The sequence below is a fragment of the Pelophylax lessonae genome (genome assembly GCF_965119305.1).
Source record: "Pelophylax lessonae genome assembly, chromosome: 1".
In the NCBI taxonomy this organism is placed as follows: domain Eukaryota; kingdom Metazoa; phylum Chordata; class Amphibia; order Anura; family Ranidae; genus Pelophylax; species Pelophylax lessonae.
In genome coordinates this window covers 698,555,794-698,571,754 of record NC_138768.1, presented here as the reverse complement: position 1 = coordinate 698,571,754, position 15,961 = coordinate 698,555,794, and the positions used below count along the sequence as shown (strand labels likewise).

Below are 15,961 nucleotides of genomic sequence, written 5' to 3'. Positions count from 1 at the left end.
TGTCACTTCCGGGTTCTGGGTTCCTACGCGTTACGTCACTGTATCACGTGACTTCCTCAGGGAATACACAATAATGGCCCCATCATTTTAATGAGCCCTAAGGTGTGACACACAAACTAAGAGATCGTATGCAAGGGAAGGTTCACACCAAGGAGATTAAAGATGGAGGAAAAGAGATTGCACAATCCAATCCCCATTATTCATTTATTTATTAAGCGATCTTGTACAACCAGATAACATTTGGAACTGTTTGGCACACCATTCGGATTGGACACTTTTTTCTATATGGATTAGTTGTTTGCACATATGTGATATATACATTATTTTACCACTGAAGAGATTTTATTCATATATTTTGGGGAATTAATGCACAGAGCACTTTTATAATAATGGTTATATAGAAGAAGCACTTATTCACTTTTGGTTATAGTAAGAATCAATGGGGTATTCACATAAGCATTTTATATTTATATGAATTGAGGATATATGAATGAATTTTGGAATAAGACGCATGTATTATCATGGATTCAATATTCATTTCAACATAGGCAAAATTAACTAATAGGTGCCAAATTACACAATAGCACTTTTTCATATAACTCAGAACACCCGAAGTGCATCACAACCCCCCATAACCTTTATCTGTGACTGTTTAATAGGATCAGTTTATGTGATGCAGCATTAGGGTGGTTAGGAGAGAATCCACGATAGCGCAGGAACCATACACCTTAATATACAAGTATATTATCATATTAGTAGCTGTTTTCTGCCTTTTCTCTGTTTTATCAGTTTTTTTTTTTTGTTGCTGCATTACCTTTTTTGACTATACAATTGTTGGGGAGTTATGACACGCTGTTTCCAACCACTTTCCCACATAGGCCTGCACTTACGCGAACCTGGGTGTTCAGAAGTGATTGCCTTCATTGTTTTTTGGGTTTTTTTCTTAGGCCTTTGGCTACTCTATTCTAGTTCTTTTGCTCTCACTCTTTCTTTTTTCTTCCATCCCCCTTGTCCTTGACCCCCCCCCCCTTTTTTTCCCCATCCTCCAGGTGTAATGGATGTGGTGTGTGTAACTTCTCTAAAAATCACGGGGGGGGGGGGGGGCTCAATGTTCCCAAGAAGCAGAGGATGCTCCTTAATAATCTGAATCACTCTCGTACCGATGTAGAGTTTGTGAAAGAAACTAATTTTAAGGTGAGTGAACTTCCTTTCCTTCAGAACAGATTTTTTTTCCTTGTGTATATCATGCCTCCAACCAGGAAGCAAAATCAAAGAGTTTTTCCATCCCGATTTCTAGTCGTATCCCCTGGTCTCTCTTTTCAACAGGTGCTCTGATACAGGTGGTCATTACCTTTTTTTAAAGGCCATATTTGTGACATTAAAGTGATGTTGGCTACCATACATGCACCGAATCTTCATCAAAACTCTTTTCTTTGTAAAACCCTCTCAAAGTTAGTGGAGTTTGAGGAAGGTAAATTGACCCTCGGAGGGAATCCTAGTGTTGACACTTCTTCTGGCACTTCCCCTGTTCTTTTCGGCTCTAGGAAAAGTATTCTGCAAATGCTACAAGACCTGCAGTGGGTTGATGCCTGGCACATCTTGCACGCTGGGGAATGAGATTACACTTTCTTTTCTACTCTCCTACCAACTGTATTCTCGTATAGACCTCTTTTTGGTCCCCATCAACTACCCTCTTCCACTTTAGATATTTCTATAGAACACATAACTGACTATGCTCGGGTCATGTTGCATCTTTCCCTGTCCAATTCTACTTTCTCCCCAGATTGGCGATGGTGCTTAAATAAAAAGTCTTTTACAGACCCTCAAGGTTTTAACTGATGTTGCTAAAGAACTTACAGTGTATTTTCATATAAACTACACCCCAGGGAGTGACCTGGTCATAGTGTGGGAAGCCCATAAGGCTGTTATCCAGGGCATTCTGAGCCCTGGATAACAGCATGGATCCTGTATTAAGAAAGCTTGAGAAGCACTGCTAACAAAGTTGCTTGGTGACATCCAGGTTTTTGAACTACAACATAAGCAGACACCCGTCCCTTCCTTGGAGAATGACCTTGCCCACCTTCGTCGTCAAGTATCAGACCTTCTTCGTTACAAAGTTAAAGTGCATTGCAATCCTGCAGGAAGCTATCATATAAATCCGATAATAAATGGGGTAAACTGCTGGCCAGGGCCCTTAGAGAGGAATGTATGGCTTCATATATACCCGATATAAAGAGGAAGGATGGACAAAACCTTTCTCTGCCTAAAGACATCACGCAGATGTTTGGAGAATTCTATTCCTCTTTGTACAACCTCTCTCCATCCCCCACATCCCCTTCTTCTCTTAAAGAATACCTTTCCTCGGATCACCTCTCTCGCCTTTCTTCTCCCGTCCGTCGTGATCTTGAAGCCCCTATTACCATGTAGGAATTGCACACAACAGTGAAGGCTGCCAAACCAGGGAAAGCATCCGGACCAGATGGATTTACCATACAGTATTACAAGGCTCTACTGCCCTTGCTGAGTCTGCATATGATCAAAGTTTTCAATGCCCTGGAACAGACTACTTTGTTACCCCAAGGCCGCACTGCTGGCACATGTTTCAGTTATTCGGACGGAATGAAAAGACCCATCTGTTTGCGCAGTTACCGACCAATCTCACTGCTTAATGTGGACCTGAAACTTTTTACCAAGCTTCTTGCCTCCCATCTTTAATTCCAGCTACCTCAGCTGGTGCACCTGGACCAGGTGGGCTTCATTCCCTCTTATGAAGCGAGAGACAATACCATTAAAGTTCTCAACCTGGTTAACTTCGCCAACCAAACTGGTTCTCCCTGCATTTTTTATTAGTACCAATGCAGAAAAGGCCTTCGACAGGGTGAACTGGGCTTTCATGTTTGCGGTCTTGAGACATATGGGTTTTGGTGATCAGATGCTTCAGTGGATCTTTAGTGTGTACTCTTCCCCACAGGCCTCAGTCAAGGCTAATGGGGTGTTTTTGGAGCCATTCTCTATCTCCAACGGTACTCGTCAGGGTTGTCCCCTCTCACCTTTGCTATTTGCCATCTCGTTGGAGCCCTTTATGAATAGAGTTTAGTTAAACCCCGATATTTTGGGTTTGCAAGTAAGAGATCTCAACCATAAAGTTTCTGCTTACGCAAATGATCTGCTCTTCTTGCTGTCTAACCTGCATATTTCTCTGCTTAACCTTTTGGAGGAATTTGACTGTGTTGGAGTTTTATCAAACCTGAAAATACATTTTACCAAATACTAAGCCATGGGAGTTGACCTACCCTACCCATTGCTCCGCACTTTACAACTTAACTTCCACTTTAAATGGGTGTCTTTCACGTTAAAGTATTTAGGCACCCACATTCCCCCAAACCCAGCCGATACCTTGGCTTTGAATTTCCCATCCTTGCTTAGTAAAGTCAACGCCCTCTTTGATAAGTGGCTTTGAGGCTTGCACTCTTGGTTTGGCCGCTGTAACATCATCAAGATGAGTATCCTACCAAAGTTTTTGTATTTCTTTTAGACATTACCCATCTCCATTCCTTCGGCCTTCTTTTGTCAAATCAATGCCCTCTTCACCAAATTTATATGGGCTCACAAATGACTCAGGCTTTGAAGATGCCTTCTGAGGCTGTCTAATTCTTATGGCGGAGTGGCTTTCCCGGATGCAGGTAAATACTACCAAGCTGCCCACCATGACAGAGTGATTGATTGGTGTAGACATGGAGATCTTAAGCTTTGCATGGTCACTGAGCAGCAGTTCAGCCCCATTCCCCTGCGTAGCGCGCCGTGGTGTTATACAGTCTTACCGACTTCCCTTAAGATGCATCCTACTATAGGCCCCACACTCTGAGTCGGCTCCATGGCTTGCCGGAATCTGGAGCTTTCCTCCATTCAATCACCACTGTTCCCCATTTTGGGGAATCCTAGCTTCCCTCCAGGTACAACACCTGTTAACACCTTTTCATTGTCTTCTCGAGAGGGATTGTTTTCAAGCTTCTAATTTTTTTATCTCTAATACCTGGCCAATGGTCTCCACATTGGCACAGTCAGGTGGACAATGCGGGTTACATTTCTGGCAAGCGTTACAGCTACATCACTAGTTCTGAACCCTGGGATCTCCGGCAAACTTTCTACGTCAGCGCACAATGTTTGAATCATACTGTGAGGACAGGTACCCTCTTCCCTGTACCCTCTCTAAGATGTACACATTGCTAATCCCCCCCAGGCAATTTTATTATGCCAGGTCTTAGCAAATGGGAAAGGGATCTAAATAGAAACTTCCAGCATCAGAGTATCATCCATCTTGCCTTGAAACCATCCATATGTATGCGTATGAATCCAACTACAAATTAACACGTTGGTACATCACCCTGTCATCTCTATGTAAATATGTTCCAGAGGCTTTTGATTGTTGCTGGAGATGCCATGAGGAACAGGGAACCTTGCTTTACATTTTCTGGTCTTGTCCGAAATTTAAACAGTATTGGTCGGAGGTGCAGAAGACCTCTCAACAATTCACTGACCTCCCAATACCGGAGGATCCTTGCCTTCTTCCTTCTCCACTTCTCACAAATTCAGCTTAAGACATACAACAAATCAGTACTCCGTCACATGATTAATGCTGCCAAAGCTTGTATTACCCTGTGCTGGAAAGACCCTAATCCCCCTTCCATTGCCATGGGGCTTAATAAAGTCAGGAGTACTAATGCTAAGGAGGACCTTGTGCTTACCGCCCATAACAGGAGAGAGCAATATACTAAAACATGTTCATATTGGGACATGTTTGTATGTTCGGATGAGGGGAAGTCCCTTCAATAGATCTGCTCTGGGGAATGAGGTCCTCCTGTCCTTCTTGCCAATACACGCATGCATCCCGTCACCCTGGTTCCCCTTACCCCTCCCCCCCACTTTTTTTCCCTTCAGTTTCACCTTCCTGAGTTCTATTATTATGCCCCTAGGCGTCCTTTAGTGTCTCTGTTCTCGTTTCTTTTCCTCTAAAAAAAATTGAAGTGTCTACCTAAACAAACAATGGCACATTGTCTTCAGTTACCTCCCCATTTTTGGAAATAAGAATTTATGTGGGTTTTCTTGATGTCAGAATATCTTGCGTTTTCTGTGTCTCACTTTATACTACCATGCTACTTTGAATCATCTTTGTATTATGTGAGATATTGTACCAATTCTGTAGTACATTGCTCTGCTGGATGTTTTTTTCTTTTATATAAGTAAAGAATTTGAAAAAAAAAAAAAGGCTTTTTAGTATCTTACAGTTATTTTTATTTCAAAAAAATATAAAAACATGTCCCCTGCCAACAGCTGCAGAGTGGGACCTTTGCTCTCGGTGGGAAAGCAGTGGACCATTTGCAGAGGTCTGACGCGTAAGAGGAGATTTACTAAAATTGGTGCACACAGAATTTAGTGCAGCTGTGCATAGTAACAATCAGCTTCTAGGTTTTATTGTCAAAACGTAACCACTTCTGGACCGCCCAACACATATACTGTATACTGCAGCAGGGCGGCCCGGCTGTGCAAAATCCCATACATGTACATGATTTTGTGCACAGGTTTTTGGGGGTGCGCTGCTCCAACTGTGATTGTGAAGCTCCTGCCGCTCCCAGCGATTGTTCCGTGGTATGACAGAATGCAGGTCTGCCTATGTAAACAAGGCAGACCGCTGTTCTCTCACAGAGGCAGAGAGAGATCTTGTGTTTCAGCTAAGCTGAAACACAGATCTCTCTTTTCCTCTAGTACATCCAGTCCCAGTACAGTTAGAAATCACTCCCTAGGAGCACACCTAACCCCTTGATCACCCCTAGTGTTAGCCCCTTCCCTGCCAGTGTCATTCATACAGTAACAGTGCATTTTTTTTCAGCACTGATTACTGTATTGGTGTCACTGGTCCCCACAAAGTGTCACTTAGTGTCAGATTTTGCCACTGCAATGTCACAGTTCCGCTAAAAAATGCTGATCACCACCATTACTAGTAAAAACAATAAAAAAATAAAAAGTCCATAAATGTATCCCTTAGTTTGTAAACGCTGTAAATTTTGTGCAAGCCAACCAATATACACTTATTAGGATTTTTTGTTTACCAAAAATATGTAGCAGAATACATATTGGCCTAAGCTGATGAAAAACTTTGATTTTTCATTTTTTTTTTTTTTATTGGTAATGTTTTATAGCAGTAAGAAAAAATTATATATCTATTTTTTCAAAATTGTGGTTCTTTTTTTGTTTATAGCGCAAAAAAAAAAATGCAGGGGTGATCAAATACCACCAATAGAAAGCTCTATTTGTGTGGAAAAAAAAAAGACTTCAATTTTTTTTTTGGGTACAGTGTCGCACGACCGCACAATTTTCAGTTAAAATAACGCAGTGCAGTATCGCAAAAAGTGGCCTGGTCATTAAGGGGGTAAAACCTGAGCTGAAGTGGGTAAAGTGGAGTTCCACTCATTTTTGTGTTTATTAAAAGTCCACAGCTACAAAAAGTGTTGCTGCTGACTTATAATAAACACGCACTCACCTGTCCCATGGTCCTTCGATGCGACTCCCTGAAGCCTGACTTCTTTCCCTCTCCTCTCCATGGTGCCAGCATTGCAAGTGTGGCCATCTGGCTGTGACAGCTTGCGGTTTCACAGCCAGGTGTGCACTGCACATGCGCGAGCCACGCAGCACCTCCCTATTGGTCGGGCAATCTTGTGGGACCAGTGACATGACCCAGAAGATTGCAAGGAGGGAGGGGGAGAGGAGAACTTCTGCTCGAGTCGCCTAGGTGGCTCGAGCAGAAGTGGGAGCAGGTACCTGTCAAAACTAGGTGCCTGCCCCCCCCCCCCCTCCTAAAAAGACATGCCAAATGTGGCATATTTGGGAAAGAGGAGTGCTTAAAGCAGAACTTCTCCTTTTGGGTGGAGCTCCGCTTTAAGTTAGAAGCCTGGTCACTATGCACAGCTGCGCCAGATTTTGTGTGCACCAATTTTAGTAAATCTCCCCTGCAATCTGCTGATTTAGACAAATGTTTCTCAACTCCAGTCCTCAAGTACCCCCAACAGGTCATGTTTTCCGGCTTTCCATTATTTTACACAGATTTGATCAGTTTCACTGCCTTAGTAATTACCACAGCCGTTTCATCTGAGGGAAATCCTGAAAACATAACCTGTTGGGGGTAGATCACTATAGAGCAAGGGTCCTTCTCTGGAGCATGCTGGCAAGGGACAGGCATGTCTACCTAAGCTGTGCCTGTTTTTTAAATAAAACAATTATGTGTTATGTGTGAATAATTACCTGTGATGTGTGAATGTTTTCTGTAAAGCAAAACGTTTCTAGGAATTATGTTTCTATGGCTTAAAGTGTAACTAAAGACACAACTTCTTTTTTATTATTTTGTGGAGATTTTCCTCCAAGCGTTACTAAACCTAAAACAGTAAACTCAGTCTGTATATGCAGTAAAGTATGCTTGTTATACTCACTGTGGAACCTAAGAGGTTAATCATCTGCATTGTGCATGCAAAAAGGCTGTTTAATCCCATCTTCTCTGATCTTCCCTTTCTTCCACAGTCCTCAATCTATCTGCCGATAAAACAAAGCCTTGGGGCAAGCTGCACATGTGCAATTTGGTGTGTGTTGCTAATGAGTTTTTTTTTCTTCTTGGGAGAGTGCATGTGGTAAGTGAGAGCCAATCGGCACTGTCCAGACAGAGGGTCAGGGGTCATGCAGCCTCATATCAGGGGAGAATGAAAACTCATTCTACAAGCTTTAACCAGTTACAGCCCTTTCTAGGAAACCGCTCCAGCCATCCTGATCAACGAAATCCCGGGAGCAGTTGCCTTAATTTATAATGATGCCTCTTTTACATTTACTTTTGTGAGTACCTTTCATTTGGTTTATTCTAATAAATCTCCAAATACTGCACTTAGAGTGGCGCCTGTGTTCTCCTTCCTGATGAGAAAAGGTATTTAGTTTAGTTTATATTTACTAAAATACTTACATTTCCATGTTCTGTGTACTGTAGGAGACCAGATATAGTGAATGCAGGGTCTTGGGTTTAGTGACAATTTCACTTCCTGTCCCATAGAGAAAACAGATTGTGAAAGGAAATCCCTCCAAAAAGAGGGATCCCAAGGAAGATTTCCCCACTGGAAGATTTCCCCTCTATTACTTGTCCGATGTCAATCCAAAATTTGGGATTTTCTATTACTTTGACTTTTAATAATAACAAAACCCAGGGAAAAAAAAAGAGAAGATGAATATTCCTAATGGAGGCACAGGCAGCAATAAAAATGGACAACTGTTCTAATCCCCCTCCATTCAATCCAATAATAAAAAAATAAATAAAATAGAAAATAAATAAAGTTTTGCTACATGGAAGTAAGAACTGGGTGGTGAATACAGATGACTGCAAGTGATGGCATGGTGGTCACAGTGGGGTGAACAGATACACATTTGTCTCCAAACAACAGCTAATGATTAAGAATCTCTTATCAGTTTGGAACAGGCCCTGATGGTCGGCACTTTTAATGTTCAAATACATATGGTATTCAAGCTGTCTTCCTTCCCAGCAAAGTAGATGCAGTCGTATCTAGCGGCAGTGAATATTTACCAGTTCTACTGAATAGGGAGGTTGTGTGATCCTATGACACTGACAGCTCTTCTTCACAATAGGATCTGTACATTTCAGAGTCTTGACTAGTTATCTGAATTCATAAATACTGCCCGTAGAAGGCTTTGTGAACAGCGTTTACTGATGGCCTACTACATTGTGATTGACTGGATCTTTTTTTTGTAGTCTAGGCAGCTCAGGTTGGAAGCAGCACAAATATAAAAGCAGAAGGCCTAAAATCTTATCTGCCTCTAATAAAGGTTTATGACACAGTGAGAAAGGAAACAATGGCTTTTCGTTTTTCTTCACATTTTCTTGAGTAAATAGTTTTCATTCCTAATGACAATTTGAAGGCTGACCTTTCCTGTGCTGCGGTGTGATATTTAGGTGATGCCAGCTTGTCATACATCTAGTGGCAACCGTATGACAAAGAATAGCTGCAAACAAAGTAATAGCAAAAGCAATTAAAATAATAATAGTACTCGAGTGCCAGACAAGCCAATTTATATTTACTATATAGTATGTCTCCCAGCTAAAGTGGATAGATCCACTTAATAAATGCAATCATTTTTTTTTTTTTACTGCTTTCACATTTTTTTTTAAATTTTATTTAAATTTTGTTCTTCTTTGCTTGCATGCGTTTTTTTCCTTGAGCTAAAACCTTGTCGCTTTAAGAATGCTGAAAGCTGTTAAAAGTTATTAGGAGGTTGAGTCCACAGGTGTCTACAGTATCCTCTGCTTCATCCAAATGCTGGATGATATCATTAGCAAAAGCTTTAGCAGTTCCACGCAGTGCATACATGTGGTGATCTCCACCCACTATCATTCACATATATCTAGTTGATAGTTACAGTATTTATAAGTATACAGTATTTATAAATAAGATTTATACAATCATTTATCTCAGTGGAAGTTTTGCTGAGATCTGCTCCTCAAAGGCCACCAACAGTGCATGGTTTTTAGTTCAGTTCCCTTCATTTGAAAAATTGCCTATATTGGTCAATTCACATAATCCTTTCTATTGAACTGTTTTGCATCATAAAAAAAATGAATTAATCACAATGTATTTCTTACTTTTTCTATGTATTTTTGTATGGAATAAATAAAGAGATTATTGTCCCACTCTACAAGACTCTGGTCCGGCCACATCTGGAGTATGCTGTCCAGTTCTGGGCACGGTCCTCAGGAAGGATGTGCTGGAACTGGAGAGAGTCCAGAGAAGGGCAACAAAAATAATTAGGGGAATGGAGGGCATCGGCTATGAGGAAAGACTACAAGCACTGAACCTATTCTCTCTGGAGAAGAGACGATTGAGGGGGGATATGATATCAATGTACAAATACTGTACTGGTGATGACCCTAGTATATGGGACAAACTTTTTAGAGAAAGGGAATACAATAGAAGACATGGCCACTCACTAAAACTAGAGGAAAAATGGTTTAACCTTAAAATGCGTAAGGGGTTCTTCACTGTCAGAGCAGTAAGGATGTGGAATTCACTTCCACAGTCAGTCGTATCAGCAGGGAGGATCGATAGTTTCTAAAAACTATTTGATGGGCACCTTAACCACTTGCCGACTGCCGTCAGTAGATTTACTGCGGCAGTCAGCCCCTCACAGGCAAAGCGACGTAGGTCTACGTCGCTAGCCTGTGAGGCTCTGGGGAGCGAGCGCGCGCCGCCGAATGCGCACTCCCGCTCCCGCTCGGTCACGGACCCCCCCCCCGCGCATGTGCCCGGCGGACCCGATGTCTGCCGGGCACTCGCGATCGTCCGTGACACCGGGAGAAAGGCAGGCGGCTAATGTAAACAAAGCTGCCTGTCATTCTCCCCTGTGTAAAAATGGTGATCATACAGTTCTACTATGTAGAACCATTGATCACTGTTCTTACACAACTAGCCACAGCCAATCACAGTAAGAATCATGCCCCTAGGGACACGCACCACCCCTCCCTTTCAAAAAAAGTTAACTGCCAGTGTCATTTTTACAGTAACAGTGCATATGTATAGCACTGATTACTGTAGTAATGTCACTGGTAACCCCAAAAGTGTCAAAAATGTCAGTGAAGGGTCCGATCTGTCCGCCGCAATGTCGCAGTCCCGCAAAAAAAATTGCAGATCGCCGCCATTACGCGTTAAAAAAACAACAAAAATTACAAAAATCTTTCCCTTAGTTAGTAAACGCAATAACTTTTGCACAAACCTATCAAAATACACTTTTTTTTTACCAAAAATATGTAGCATAAAACAAATTGGCCTAAAATGTTAAAACATTTAGATTTTTACATTTTTTTGGGGGGGAATTTCATATAAAAAATGTGAACAATATTGTTATTTTTGCAAAATTTACCTCTTTTTTTGTTTATAGCGCATGATCAAAAAATCGCACAGGTGATCAAATACCACCAAAAGAAAGCTCTGTTTGTGGGAAAAAAAGGACGTCAAATTAGTTTAGGTACAGCGTCGCACAACTGCGCAATTGTCCGTTAAAGTCACGCAGTGCCGAATCGCAAAATAGGCCCTGGTCAGGAAGGGGGTAAAATCTTCCGGGGCTTAAGTGGTTAAAGACCACAACATACAGGGGTATACAATGTACTAACACACACACACACATCATAGGTTGAACTGGATGGACTGATGTCTTTTTTCAACATCACAAACTATGAACATTTAAAAAATGCTCCTGTTTGTACTAGGATGAGTTTACTGCCTACTTTAGTATTTCCAACTCTTTGATTCCCCATGAGTAATACCCACCACTAACTGCTGCTTGATTTGCAGTGCTTCTCTCCTCCCTGCATACCTCTTCTAAGAAACACTTTCCATTACATTGCAACTGGGAGTTTCTATGCATTTTCTCTTTCTCCTCAACTATAAGTTGATTTGATATGGAGGTAGGCCTCAAGTCTATATTGCTGACAGTGCAGATTCTGCTTACAACATAAGAAGAATAACAAGAGCCTAATGAAGAGGAACAATGCCTTGAAGAGGTATTGAGAAGGAGGCTAAAAGGATAAGTACACTTACAGTATAATAAATAAATTGAGCCATTATTTGTTGTCCAACATTTGACTTCACTTTCTCTTTATTTTACCAGAGGTAGCTCTGTCAGGATGCATTTGTTGAAAACACTACAAAAGTGATAGGTTTGTAAGTGTGGCCTTATACATGTGGTGGAATGCAGTGTTCTAATTAGCATAAAATCATACATTTACAAAAAAAGTTATCATACAACAATTGGTTTCATATTTCCAGTAATTGTTTTTTTTTTTCTTTATTATGCTTTCTCTTTCTTACTAGAAATCTGTTTTTCTACAAAATTTGTCTCAAGCACTGCAGATATACAGTATCTCAAAAAGTGAGTACACCCCCACATTTTGTAAATATTTTATTATATCTTTTCATGTGACAACCCTGAAGAAATGACACTTTTCTACAATGTAAAGTAGTGAGTGTACAGCTTGTATAACACTGTAAATTTACTGTCCCCTCAAAATAACTCAACACACACCCATTAATGTCTAAACTGCTGGCAACAAAAGTGAGTACACCCCTAAGTGGAAATGTCCAAACTGGGCCCAAACTGTCAATATTTTGTTTTGCCACTATTATTTACCAGCACTGCTTTAACCCTTTTGGGAATGGAGTTAACCAGAGCTTCACAGGTTGCCACTGGAGTCCTCTTCCACTCTTTTATGACGACATCACGGAGGTGGTGGGTGTTAGAGACCTTGTGCTCTTCTACCTTCTGTTTGAGGATGCCCCACAGATGCTCAATAGGGTTTAGTTCTGGAGACATTCTTGGCCCGTCCATCGCCATTAACCTCAGCTTCTTTAGCAAGGCAGTGGTCATCTTGGAGGTGTGTTTGGGGCCGTTATCATATTGAAATACTTCCCTGTGGCCCAGTTTTGAAGGGAGGGAATCATGCTCCTCTTCAGTATGCCACAGTTCATGTTGGCATTCATGGTTTCCTCAATGAACTGTAGCTCCCCAGTGCCAGCAGCACTCATGCAGCCCCAGACTATGACACTCCCACCACCATGCTTGATTGTAGGCAAGACACACTTGTCTTTGTACTCCTAACCTGGTTCCCGCCACACATGCTTGCCACCATCTGAACCAAAAAGGTTAATTTGGTTCCAGTTATCCATGTCCTTATTTGCACATACGAGTAGCGCTAGTTATTACGAAATAAAAACAATAAAGTCTGTATCAAATATACACAATGATGTAGATTGCAAGGGATGCAAATCAGTAGACTCTTCACCCAGGTGCTTGATATGGCATAAAAGTGACAAGTCCAGCCACCACTCACTAACTCTTACCCACTGGTAAGAGATGTACAGCAGTAAGCAGTTAAGGGACCGCTAAACCCCATTCACAGACACCAAACAGCCTAGGTACGTCCACTGTTTATCACCACCGCCTCCAACCTACAAACATAGTTATTGATACTCCACATAAAGCAAAGGATCCAATCCTCCTATGGTATCTTGATTGACAGTCAGCCTCATATATAAGGGGAGACACCTTGGAGCAGTTCTGGCTCGCAGTCCCTAGTCTGCTTGCCTTCAGCAAACTGTTTGTAGGCTTTTTTGTGCATCATATTTAAAAGAGGCATCCTTCTGGGATGACAGCCATGCAGACCAATTTGATGCAGTGTGTGGCATATGGTCTGAGCACTGACAGGCTGACCCCCCACCCCTTTAACCTCTGCAGAAATGCTGGCAACATTCATACATCTATTTCCAAAAGACAACCTCTGGATATGATGCTAAGTATGTGCACTCCACTTCTTTGGTCAACCATGGTGAGGCCAGTTCTGAGTGGAACTTGTCCTGTTAAACCGCTGTATGGTCTTGGCCACCCTGCTACTGCTCAGTTTCAGGGTCTTGGCAATCTTCTTATAGCCTAGGCCATCTTTACGTAGAGCAACAATTCTTTTTTCAGATCCTCAGAGAGTTCTTTGCCATGAGGTGCCATGTTGAACTTCCAGTGACCAGTATGAGAGAGTGAGAGCGATAACACCAAATTTACCACACCTGCTCCCCATTCACACCTGGGACCTTGTAACATTAACGAGTCACATGACACTGGGGAGGAAAAATGGCTAATTGGACCCAATTTGGACATTTTCACTTAGGGGTGTACTCACTTTTGTTGCCAGAGGTTTATACATTGATGGGTGTGTGATAAGTTAACAGTGTACTGTTATGCAACCTGTACACTCACTACTTTACATTGTAGCAAAGTGTAATTTCTTCAGTGTTGTCACATAAAAAAATATAATAAAATATTTACAAAAATGTGGGGGGTAGTACTCACTTTTGTGAGATACTGTAATTCCCACCCAGCAAGAACAGTTCTGTAACCATTCTTTCTTTTTAAATGTCTTTTTACTAGTAGTAGAGAAGTCAGTGTTATCGGTTTAAATTTGACTGACAGTGAAAAAAAAAGATTTTTAATTCAGTCAAAAACAGGGAAGGTTATACAATGGCCAATAGCTGAAAATAAAAATAAACATATGTCCACTGAGGCCGGTAAATAACTTTGTAAGGAAAATTTAACTTTTGTGAAATTTAGAGCTTATGGTTTTCAAAACACACGAGGCAAACAATAGTCTTTCCCTAACCTGCTACATCTGTCATTATTTCTAATTCTACTTTACTTTTATGCCCAAATCTGGCCCAGATTTGGCCTGTAATTAATAGAGGGGAAGACAACAATTCTACTTAAGCTTAGCTGCAAAAGGCTATGATATAATCTTATAATTTATTAGTCATACTATACACCAATCTAGCTGTGCATTATCTAGTAAATAGCATTATTTGCATAATCACAATATTAAGAAAACATTTATTAATTTTCGTTATTGATATATTATGTATGTTTCTGTACATAAAAAAAAAAAAAACATCAATTTATTAAGCAATTTAAGTTTCATTTACATGTTTTGTTGGGCTGCAAAAGAGTTATTCAATCAGTTAAAGAGAGACATTTTACATAATGAGACAATACAAAGGACCTATATTTTTTAATAACACATGTTTATTTAGGAAGCAGAGATTTATATTGCTTTTAAAGCCTCTGTCTGCAAACCGCTACATCAGTGGCATAATTTCTGAATGAATTGATGAAATTATATATATATATATATATATATATATATATATATATATATATATATATATATATATATATATATATATATATATATACATATATATATATATATGGAATGGTTATTGTGATTAAATTGTCATCTTACTTAGGATGTCGTATGTCAGGCAAGGATCTCTCCAAGGCGATGTTGTTGCTAACATATATATTAAAGCCATTTTCTCTATAAGCCGTGTCATCTTGGTCCAGTTCACTGACAGGATATGGCTTCCCATGTTCACCTTTGCCTGAAAGGGAAAATGAAAAATGATAAATTTCCTTTAGGAAATAAGAGCATTAGCCAGATTATCCTATATATCCAATTCTTATGCAATGCCTGTGGTTCTCCTCTACATTAGTATGTTAAAATTATTCAAATGAAATGCATGCACATCTATGACGTTTGACATGGAATTTCATAAATGACCCAGGGACTTGCAGTTAAAGTAGTTTTTATGTTTGCAAAACAGTTAACCCAGCAACACAGTAAGCCATATGATTTATGCATCAAATAATCATCCAGGTTTACTATTCAGTGTGACATTTATTTACCTTAAAGTACGATGCTATACAAGTAAAGTTGGTTAATCCACATTATTTTTTTTTTTAATTTTAGGTTTGTGTAATACACTGCAGCCAGATTTCTGAAGTTTTTATAGGAGACAGAACCATTCTATCATTGCCCTTAACCTGCACAGACTCAAAATCATGGTCATTTAAATAGTAAGGTTAATACAAACGATATACATTTAGTTCCTGTCAACCAGGTACACAAAATGCATGTGAATTAGTAATGAAGAAATCAAGCAAAGTTTGTACAAGGTTCAGCAAATCCAGCTTGACGTCCACACACCCTGAACCGAGCAACGAACCCTATTAAAGTCAATGAGTGGGGAATCTTACAACTTTTTAAACTCTTTTTTTAAAGCTAAATTGCAAGATATTATTAAAAAAGGACATGGGTAGCTCAATAATGACATAACAGTCACATAGCAATGCAAAAAAAAGGCTTAAAGGGCAATACTGAAAATAATCAAAGCCTGAATAACTTGCTTAGGGGGTGCCTTAATGTTGCACATGAATTTTCAAAACAGTGCAATATAGTCTGTTAAAACTGACATTTACAAAAAAAGGATAGGTTTCCTTATAAAATTCCTACCAGACTATTATCCAGACCTGCAGCTTAGGTGGT

General features: G+C 40.3%; 1 protein-coding gene across 1 annotated transcript in view; it reads right to left on the bottom strand.

Moving 5' to 3' along the window:
• The window catches only part of GALNTL6 (polypeptide N-acetylgalactosaminyltransferase like 6), a 1,801,337-nt gene that overhangs the window by 1,171,690 nt on the left and 613,686 nt on the right, over nucleotides 1-15,961 (bottom strand). The window contains exon 3 of the mRNA XM_082264335.1: nucleotides 14,879-15,017. Within this exon, the coding sequence (XP_082120461.1) occupies nucleotides 14,879-15,017 (139 nt within the window). The remainder of the gene's footprint in view (nucleotides 1-14,878; nucleotides 15,018-15,961) is intronic.